This window comes from Crocodylus porosus, unplaced genomic scaffold, assembly GCF_001723895.1.
Source record: "Crocodylus porosus isolate Cpor-Errol unplaced genomic scaffold, CroPor_comp1, whole genome shotgun sequence".
Classification (NCBI taxonomy): domain Eukaryota; kingdom Metazoa; phylum Chordata; order Crocodylia; family Crocodylidae; genus Crocodylus; species Crocodylus porosus.
Window position 1 is genome coordinate 3,771,065 of NW_017728948.1, and position 11,043 is coordinate 3,782,107.

Consider the following 11,043-nt stretch of genomic DNA (forward strand, 5'->3'; position numbering starts at 1 on the left):
GAGAAGCATCTATGGATGCAAGCCAGCGTTTTGGTCGCTTTACTAGCTGCAACATTGCATTGCAGGCTCGTGTTCATCTTGTGGTCAATGATGAGCCCCAAGTCTCTTTCTTCCGCAGCGCTAGCCAGTGTAGCACTGCCGGGCCTATAAGGATGCTGCAGGTTTTTCTTCCCAAGGTGGAGAAACTTGCATTTTTTTGGTGTTAAAAACCGTAAGGTTCTCGTCTGCCCACTAGCTGAGTTTGTCCAAGTCAGCCTGGATCCCCCACCTGTCTTCTGGTATGGATACTTTGCCCCAAAGTTTGGTGTCATCAGCAAACTTGGCCAGTTCGTTTCTGACTCCAATGTCCACATCATTAATGAAGACGTTGAACAATATGGGCCCAAGGACAGAGCCTTGGGGGACCCCACTGGTCACAGGACACCGTGACTGCCATCAGTTACTACCCTCTGGGTCCAACCATGGAGCCAATTTCCCAGCCAGCGGATCATGGTGGACCCAAGGCCACAATTGGCCAGTTTTGCCAAGAGGTGACCATGGGATACCAGATGGAAGGCTTTTTTGAAGACCAGACACATGACATCAATCTCTTCTCCCTTGTCCAGGTGATAGGTCACAGCAAAAGTGTTTGGAGACCTTTCGGCACCTCTGTCTCATAGCTACTATTTCTGGATGTCTACGTTCAGACATGGGGAGGGGGTTAGAATTTGGTCTTCCTTGGGTCATGTTTGGAAGATTATCCTTATAATCTACCTACCAGAAACCAATAGAGCCCCTAAGCAAGTGCTGGCATGTGGACCAATACAGTCCGGTTTTTAAAACAAAATATGATAAGGAAACTTAAAAACTCCAGCTTAAAGTTGCAAATGAAATCATGATACTTATACCTTTTATTTACTTGCTGAGACCAGGAGTAGAGTACCTAGAAGATATTACATGTCTGACATTTTCTGGATGCTTTGTGTCTGAAAGCTTGTCTAGCATCTCTCCCAACTGTACAGTTGGTGCAGTGGAAGATAGTGCCAAAGAAATCCCTGCCTGTCCTATATTTCATGGACCATCATGGCTACACCACGACTCCACCCCTACTATACCATTTGCTGGACTGTTTAGTTGCTTATACATCCAAATGCTGCCGGAAAAACACAAAGTGCAACCTAGAGTCTGACAGGTTTAAAAATAAATTTATTTGTCTTTGAAAATGCATAGCTGATTTGTGTGGCATTTACATCTGCACTTGGGGTTCCTAATTTGGAGATCTGCAACAATACTTGTATAAAACATTTCAGTTCACTACAGATGATACTGTATTTTGAAATTATCTTTTAATCCACTTACAATTTAGTAATCTTTAATAAAGAGAGGATCTCCCATGTGCCTATAGGGGATGACTGCTTTTATTCCAAGGTGGTAAACTCAAATAAAAGGCACAATTTTACTTGAACGATCGATTTGCAGTGAATCTGCCGGCCTATTAAGTAGTAATTTTTCACATTTATAATAGCACCATGCGTCCAAGGATCTGAGAGGTCTGTAAACTTAATGATGTCTCATAAAATTCCTGTGAAGCAGGTATTATTAGAACTAATTTAATGGATGTAGTCATTGAGCTAAGCCTGAAGCTTTAGCAAAATAAAATCAATCTTACAAAAACTCTTCAGCGCACAGTTAAACTTTGTATTGTAACCATGACGACCAAGGTCTTAATTAATGAACCACTGATGGATCAGAATTCAGCCTGGATTTGTTTTTGTTCTTTCTGCAATAATTGCTTGGTGTAGCCTCTGCAGGGGTTTTAATAATATCCTAGATTTCCTTTAAATCAGTAAGAGACATGTTTGCTGTGTCACTGGCTGCATTTTGGCCTCGAGACGCTTCAAGCCCAGATGATGGGTGGAAGAGGTAGGTGTGGGGCTTCTCAGTTATGCCAGATGCTCCTGTTCAGGAGAGAATTTCAAGTGGTTTGACTGAGACTCAAAGCAGCCCGTGCCCTTTACAGACTGTATGGGTCTGTCATAGACGTGGGCTGGTTAATAGGTCAATGTCTCGGTTCCTAAAATGGATCACTGATCAATCTTTTCATTAAAAAAAGGAAGCAGCTATATGACTGTACAAATGCAGTATTATGTTACTCGTCAGTGATTGCCCACGTTTTTCCATATGGTGGGTTGCTTTCTGTCCCCGTTATCAAATACATGTAACAAAGGTTCTGATGTAATCCAGGCTGGGTGGATTTCTGAACCTATTCTTTTTGTTGCTTCATGCATTGCTTTTCAGTTTTGCCTGCCTCCTCCCCTGTTCAGGGTCCCATTGTACTAGTCGCTGTACAAACACCTAGCAGGAAATGGCTCTTCCCCTGAAGCCTTTGCAGTCTTAAGTTGTCAGATGCATAACTTTGTGGTCAGATTCTGCTCCTGTTTCCTTCAGTTAATCTATCATTTATGCTAGGGAAACGGGACAATGGTGACACCTGAATCCAGAGTCCGACAACAGTCAAAAATTGTTGTTAGAGAACTATAAAAGCACTGATTAATAATCTCCTAGTAATGCACAGCCATAAGAGGGGCGTAGCAACATCATGTACATTTTCTAAATACCGAATCAAACCCACCCCCATTCCCTGCGTGTAAGTAATAGTAGTCTTGCAATTTCGCATGTATACCTTAGGAAGTTAAAAAATACATGGGGCTTCAGCTTCCTCTGTACAAAAATGAAGTTTATTTCTTACGTATGGGGACTTTTTACCATCTTTAATTTTCCCTGAGCCTGAGGAAGGACGTGTGAGCCCCAAAACTTGCAGAAAACAATCTTTTTTTCTTTTTTGCAATTTCTTAGTTGGCCTAATAAAAGGTATAATCTCCGAACCAAAAGTTCTAGAGTTTTGCATTTCTTTTGGGCTCCCATACCAACGTTAACTGCTCATCTTGCACACGCACCCTGTTGTGTTGAGTATAAATAGTTAGCAGTGACAAACCATGGGTTTCCAGCGCCTGGAGGCCAGTGCTTGAATTTGTGCCCCTGTCCACAGCCAGTCTCCAAGCGGCAGGGGTCCCCCAGCAGCCGATCGCCAAGCCTGGAGACACCAGTAGCAAAACCAGAAGTGCCAGGGGCGAGACTGGAAGTGCCCCCAGGAACTGAGCCCAGCTGGCACCTGGGGCCATGTGCCTCCCAAGTCAGTATGCCACTGGTCGTTAGGCTTGCTCGGTGGTACCAGCAAACTCTGAAAACCAGAAACATTAAAGTACCACCCATTCCTCTTTAACTCTGAACACTTCTGCCTCTCTCCCTTGAGCTGTCATTAAGCAGTGGCAGTTATCTGCAAGCCCTCCAACTGCATTTACCCGGCAAGGTGGTGGTGTAGGGAATGATGCAGGGATCAGTTGAAGCAGTGTGGCAGAGACATACTGTCCTTTGTGTAAGGTGAGCTAAGTGTCTTAAGTGCAGAGCAGGCGTAGGCAGCTCCAGTGTAGCTCAAAAGCAGTATGTGCATATGTGGGAAGGGTGAGCAGGGGGAACCGTTCAAAGACGGCAGAGTTGAGGGTAGACGAGGCATGTACCTTAACTCTTCACTTCCTGGTTTTCAGACTTTTGAGTGTTGCTGAATTCAACATTCTGGAAAGTATGAGATACCATCAAGCCAAAGATACTCATCTTTGAACTCGGTAGGTTCTTTGTCATGAGAATGAATGTCTCTTGAATTTGAGACGCTAGCAAAGGATGCTGCCTGATTCCTGAGTGCTCTGGCCCCTCTTCTGTCAAGACCAATACCCACCCCAGCTGTAACAGGCCATGGTTTAGCACAGGAAAGACATGCTGATTTCTAGCTAGCAGTGCACAAGGGAGGGATGCAACTCTGCTCCCCTCTCGTCAGGTTGAACAATCAAGGCCCCGATTTACAGCTGAGTCCATAGGAAGCCACCTTTGGCATGCGTCCGGAGCCTTGCAGGATACCTTCTTTTGGGAAGACTTGAATAGGTCAGTTAAGGACTGGCCTCCATGAGTGCCACTGATGGGGGGACAGGGAAAGCAGCCCAGACCCTCCCACAAGAACAGGGTCCGCAGGCTTTGGCACTCATAATTGTGAAAAGTGGGGGCTGACAAGTATTCCTTCTCGGCCTTCTCTGCCAGCCCTTTCTAATCCCCTTCCCCTCCCTGAGCACCCCCCATCCCCTCACCTCTCCCCCGCATCATCGTTTACTGCCCTCCTCCGACCCTTTCCGTCCCGCCTCTCCCTTCCAACATTTGCATATATGATTTATTTTCTTTCTGAAAATAGTTCAAGCGCCTTCTGACTTCTCTGCGATGCTCAGCGACATTTCCCCCAAATTAAAAAAAAAAAAAAAAAGGCTTCAACAGAGGCAGGTTGTAGAAACCTACTTTCCATCTCCTCTCCAGACTTCTGCTGGGGCTCAGCCTCAGGCCCCCTCTCAGGTCAGGTTCAGCGACTACCGTGCATCCCTCAAAGCACCCAGTCCATGAGGCTGGAAGGCCTTGCTTCTCAAACTACCTGTATAATTTGTGGGGTCTGTGGTATGAGCCAAACTCCCTTGACTATCACTTTCAACTTGGCTTCCCAAGAAGAGGAATGGCACTCATGCTTTTACTAGGGTGGATGTCGAGCAATAAAGCCCTCTCTGCGCTGGAGTTAGACTTGTCAGAGTTAAGAAAAAAGCGGCTGTATTATGAGACTCCCTTGCCAAAATGATCCCAAATTTAGGACGCTACCCCCACTCGGCTCCCCAAAGAGGTGCACCAAATGTTAAGATTCAGAGCAACCCTGTGGATGTTAGAACATTTAGGAAAATCAACTTTTAAACAGAAATGGGTTCTCAGCCATAGCTATACACCCAAGCTGGTTCTCAGCCTTTAAACTAATGAGCGTTAGTTTACTGTTTGCATTTGCCTGTGGCAGGTCTGGTTGCTGTGATGATGATTTCATTGGGTCACATCTCCACCACCAGTTGTCCTTTAACGTTTTAATAGTTCATTCATTCAGCAAGCCACTTCATTATGTGCCGAAGTCCTGTTCAGCCTGTATTTAAACACCTGGCTTGTCCTTAATTTGAAGTGCTCTGCTAAATTTTGGGCTTAAAACCCTGACCCAGAGGGAGGGCGCTTGCTGCTGCATGTTCAAAGAAATGTGCTGCTCTCTTGAGGAAGTGGGTCTTGTGGGATCGCTTCAGAGGAGGGAGAGCGAACGTTACTGGTCAGAGGTTAGGATCTTGTTTTACACGGTCCTGGGTTGGGGTTTTGACAGTGCTGGGGGGGGGGGAAGACGCTGCTGCTTGGAGTTGTGGGGGAGGGCATCACTGTTTAAAATCCAGCGCTAGAATGAGCTACCCTCAAATTCAGGTATTCCTCATAGACGGACACTGAGGACTGGGAGAGAAATTTAAATGGGAGAGCATCAGTCTTTTGGGTGAGGGGTGAAAAACACCTGACATGGTGCCTCCTAAAGACTAATAGCCACTAACTGAATCAAAGGGTACAGTTCCATCAGGGGCTGCCAGTGATGGTTTTGCCTCGGGTGCATTCCCCGCTAGCCCTGTGTTACTGATGCATTTCGGAGCAGGATTATTTTTACACGTGGTAAAACTGCAGAGTGCAAGGCTGACTGCCCTGTGCCTTTCAGTGCGTGTGTGGAGGAGGCAGGGGAACCCTTTTGATCATTTCGGTAGTCAGATTTCACTCTTCCTCTGAAACCCCAAGCTAGCAAGCCTGCCTCACATTTATTACCTTCCAGGGTGAAAGAACAGTTGAATTGTTTGAAAAACAAATCCATGCACGCCAGAAAGACGTTCATTAGAAATGTCTCCTGGCAGGTTGCCACTTACAGTATGTATTTGATCCAGTCTAACATGCCTTGGAGTTTGTGTTCACCTCCCAGTCTGAGAAATAATCCTCATCTGCCCCAGCAAACACCTGAAAAGAGCTGTTCCTTGCATCAAGCCCTAAAGCATGCCTGACTTGAGCCCTGCCAGAGCAGCAAGGAAATCAGGCTCCTGGCTGAACCCGGCCCTGCCATCATTTGCTGCATCAGACTTAACGCTAAGGACTGTTGCAGTTTCACTGGTGCCAGACATTCAACATTTGTGTGTCAGACCCGAAAGCTCAGGGGACTTTTAAAGAATACCAAATGTTCTGCCCCCAGCCTCCTGGGTTGTCAACCTACAAGACATGCTCGAGGTGCGTGTTTTCTTTACAACCCTGAGAGCAAGAAGCTTTTTACATAGTCTGAATCCACACGTCATCCCTTGACTCTGGGACCACAGGGCTTAAAAAAACAACAGGCATTGAGAGATGGTGAGAGTTGACAAGACTGCCGCTCAAGTAGCCCAACTGAGCTCAGAGCTTCATAGATCAGTGAATACCTTGAATAGCAGCACCACAGATGTGCATAATGTTTCACGCTTAAGCAGGGTCCCCAGTTCCCGCTAGCAAGCTTCCTGCAATCGAGGATACTTTGTGTTCACATGCCTGATTTCAGCATATGCATCTTTATACTGTATAGTCTCCTAGAAATGAATGAGTCTGTTCTTGAGCGCAGGTGTTTGCCTATGCTGCTTACATTGAAGGAATACCAAAGAGACCAAATATAAATGTGAAAGAAACAGTGGGGAGCGATGTGGTATGCTTGAGGGCACCTTCCATTCTTTGTTCAGGACAGCAGCTCTTTGAGTGCCTGCTCTGCAGAGATTTAGGCGTGCAAAAATAGTTTCACATTTGAAGATCTCACTTATTTGTGAATTTAGCACAGATACAGAAACTGGTCTGGTAAGAGGCTGCTTTTGTTTATGCTCAATCATGGCAAATGCATGTGTACAGGCTGTTCATTGAGCCTGGAGTTGTTACATTTTTTGGAGGGACTTCTTGTCTTCTCTCTCTTAAAAAGACGGCTGTGGGAGTCATGGTCGGTAACACCACAGTATAAATTGCTGATGAATAATGAACCTCTCAATGCCTTCCTCAGAATCGACATCACTGTTGTATTAGGCTTGAAGATAATAGGAACAAAAAAGATGTCTGCAGCCGGATGTTAAATTGTAAAAGCTCATGTAGTGATGCACACCATTCTGCATACATAATAAAACATGCACGGTTCCTTTGGAAAGCAAAAAATGTTTATAAGCAGTCTTCCTTCAAAGGATTCAGTAAAGTTTACCCCTGGTTTCACAGCTCTTTGTTTGCCCTGTAAAATCTTTGTGGCTTAGGCAAATTCAGAGAGCCGCTATTCTCCATCGTTCTCATGAATCCTGTCTGAGACGTGTGCATCTCCTCCTCTGCCAGTTCTTTTTCTTCAGAAGTAACGATATAGGTCAAATTGGACTTTCCAGGTGTGCTAACTGTTCTCTTTGTTTTTCTCTGTACCCTAATGCTGCAGAGGAGGAGGATGGAGATGAGGCTCTGGAGGTTCAGGTCTCTGGGAAAATTGGAGCAAAGAAACAGAGGAAGTTAGAGGAGAAACAAGCCCGAAAAGCACAGCGAGAGGTAAGCATTTCCTGCCATGTCTAAAGCACAAAGCAAAGCTGGATTAGCAACACTAAAGGTAGCTGGCTGTAAGAGAGAGCAGGACCTGTTTGGTCATTTAGTGTAGAGCAGTGGTTTTCAACCTTTTTAGCCTCAACATCGCCCTCTGTCACTTCTGAATTTTGCAGCATCCCAGTTGAGAATCACTGAGCTAGAAAATCAAGATATGGTGAAGTGCCTTAAGGCTAAAGAGGCTGAAAATCACAGCTGTACTGGTGCTGGGTAAAGGTGGTGGTGTCAGGGCCTAACCCTGCCATGTCCTGCTTTCTCTTGTTTGCCCCTTCCTGCCCTCCAATCCATACCCGAGAGGGGAAGGGTGGCCTCTGCCCCAAAGGCTGTTCATATGGGATCTTACAGCATGGTGACCAGCCCCTTTGGTAGGCCCAGCTATTTCCTTGGGTGGGAACGTACGGCCTAGGGAACAAGGCATTCAGACCTGGGGGCGGGGGGGCTCAGCCCTTAAAAAGCAGACGGCAAGTGAAAAGCCTAGAAACCAGAAGTCTGTTAACTGTTCATACTGGTCTAGCTCCCAAATTCGAGCTCTTCATATTAAATGACCCGCCTAAGCAGTGCAGCATTTTCAGTTACACTCACAAAGTTGCTGTAAAGCTGCAGGGGGAACTAATCAGTAACAGCAAATTTAAAAAAAAAAAAAAAAGCCCTCCTAAAGCATACGAGTGGATGACTCAAGTTGTTATACATTAATTTCTTTTTCCTGTTCCACTTTATTGGCCTGCAACTTCTGAACCATTCTGGAGCCTGGAGGACAGTTTGCAGAGGTTTGATGTAACTCTGCAGTGCTGCATAATGGCAAAGACACTTGCCAAAGCACAGAACAGATAAAATAGCTGGTTTGATCAAAATGAGAGCGCTCGCAAGTCTACCAGAGCAAAACTGACCTGCTTGCAGAGCGTCAACATCAAGCAAAGGATGTCACATGTACTCCCTAATTTGAAAATTTAAATGGTGCCAAAATCAGGGGTGGGGGAGAGACAATCTCCCCCCAGCTTACTATAATGATGAGAACTAGTAGCATTAGCCAGCAGAAAATACTTCATGTTTAGATATAGGCTTCCATTACAATCTTATTTTTACTCGCTCATAATTTTAACTGTCACACACTTTCCATGCTTAGGCTTAGCCTTAAGCATCTTCTTATGGAAAGTTTGAGCAAAATCATTTAAACTGTTTCTGAAAAAAACATTGTAGAAGGGCAGAGGGGATGGCCCTTTTTAATGCATTTAATTTTTATTCATTTGATTAATTTTTTAACAATTCATTTAATTCCTTCTCAAAATAAGCTGGGGGGGGGATACATCAACTCCCCAATTCAGTTAAAGTCTTTTATGTAGCAAAGACTGAAAAAGAAATAAACACTGAAATAAAATAGCATACTAAACGATCCATTTTTAACTTTTTTTCCCCCTTTGGAACTATTTATATGTACTATGTAGTTTAACCAAGTGGGAGTTTTTTTGCATTTCAGATTTAAATTTAATCTTTCTAATAATAGGATTTTCATCTTTCTTAAGAAGAGATACCTTCCATTTTTAACAGCCAAGTAACTTCATATAATGGAATTATATTTAATAGTTTTTTGTAAGGGTCTCAGTCCAGATTAATTGAACTAAAATGAAACCGACATTTAAAACACAAAATTCTCACATATAAGCAAAGTTTTAAAAAAATCCTTGTCAAATGCCTTTCTAAATAAATTTTAAATGACCAGAGAAATAATGTTTATATTAGCTTTCCATTGCATCACTACAATAACAAACTGGCATATACATGTCATGGAACTGAAACGTTTGACCAGGAAAACAATACTTGACGTTACCAGGGCCATAATTTATCAGATAAATGAAAGTATTAAAAAATTTTAGAAAGCAAATGCAAAAAACCCCAATGATGATGGCAAAAGAAACCTAGGGTAGCACCTTTCTATAAAAATGTCGGTTATGCATTTCTGGACAAGAGTCCAGGAAGCTGGTGAAAAAAACCCGGTGATCTTCAAGTATGAAACCAAAGATTGAGGAAGAATAAATGTTGCCTTGCCTACTTTTATTTTTTTTATTTTTTTTTAGGCTGAAGAAGCAGAGCGTGAGGAGCGGAAAAAACTCGAGTCAAAGAGAGAGGAGGAAAGACGGAAAGAAGAGGAGAAATTGCGTCTTGAGGAAGAGAGACAGGTGGGACTTGGCTAAGTTTGCGGATGGAAATTCTGAAACGAGTTTTTTTATCGTGGCTCGACTCCACTGCTTGCCGAGCAGAGCCCCCTGCCAGCTGTAGGCCCTGTCGTTCAGGCTTTCCTTTTGATTCTGGTTGCTGTGTTGATCATTTGAATTACCATGGCACCTAAAGGTGCCAGCCAAGTTCAGGGCCCTTTGGCCAAGTGTGTGGCAAATGCCTATAGCATATCTACACCATTCTGCTACAGCATGAGGAAGTGGCATCGCGAGAGGCAGAGCTGCCACACTTGGAAAACTATGCTTCTTCCAGACTAGGAGTTAGTAACGTGGATAAGGTTGCCACCTCTGTTTGAATCTACTCCGGGAGGTTTCATCACACAATGCAATGCCATTAGTGACTTTACATCAGGAAGGCAAATGCACATTACTGTTACATTTTAAAAACCCACTAGACATCTGTATAAAACAAATTCAACATTTCATATTTATTTTAATGAATGCCCTGTCATTTATCTCCTGGGTGACTCTCAGCAGGCTGCTGGAGATTTATCTCTAATTCCTGGAGACTCCAGGGCAGTCCTGGAGGGTTGGCAACCCGACTTGAAAGAGGTACGCCATGGTCCTGTTGTGCTGTACTAAGGTGCTGTAGGAATACCCATCTGGAGAGACGGTCTCTGGCCTAACGACTGCAAGTCTAGATAAATAAGCTTGACCACTGGTAAAGAAAGGCCCAGAGAAGTGAAGTGGCTCACCCTGAGGTCTTGCAGCAAGTCCTGTGTGTTGTTCACTGCTCCCCAGTCTGCCTATTAAAGAACTGTTTGTTTCATAGCTTAGCAAATGTCATTTTAAACAGACACTCAAGGGGCCAACTTAAAACTGGCACTAGGGAGGCTGTTTGGTGAAAGGTCATATGAGACTATAATGGACCTGGGGGATACTCCAGATGCATTGTTGCAGGAAGGTTTCAGTTCTCAGAAATGCTTCTTAGTTGGGGTCCAGACCAGGGGCAGGCAATTATTTTCGGTGGAGGGCCACTTACTGAGTTTTGGCAAGCTATCGAGGGTCACATGACAGGCAGCCAGGAGCAGATAAATACTGATTTTCTACATTTTTTAGGGGCCCTGTGGGCCAGGCAGAATGACCTGGAAGGCTACATCTGGCCTATGGGCCACATTTTGCCCACCCCTGGTAGCTGTAAGCAGTGTAGGAAGTGAAAGACTGATCAAAGACTATGTGCTATGCTGCAGCAGCCCGTCCTGGAGCCAGTGTGTTAAGAATAGTTGTTTTGGAAACCCTTACATGTGAAGTAGTGTGTGTAGCACATTGGGGT

At 44.4% G+C, this 11,043-nt stretch overlaps 1 protein-coding gene across 1 annotated transcript in view; it reads left to right on the plus strand.

The window, feature by feature from the left end:
• The window catches only part of DDRGK1 (DDRGK domain containing 1), a 28,634-nt gene extending 18,483 nt beyond the window's left edge, over window positions 1–10,151 (plus strand). Inside the window, exons 3-4 of the mRNA XM_019553474.1 lie at window positions 7,382–7,488; window positions 9,612–10,151. Coding sequence (XP_019409019.1) covers window positions 7,382–7,488; window positions 9,612–9,728 — 224 coding nt within the window. The 3' untranslated portion in view covers window positions 9,729–10,151. The remainder of the gene's footprint in view (window positions 1–7,381; window positions 7,489–9,611) is intronic.
• The last annotated feature ends 892 nt before the right edge of the window (window positions 10,152–11,043 follow it).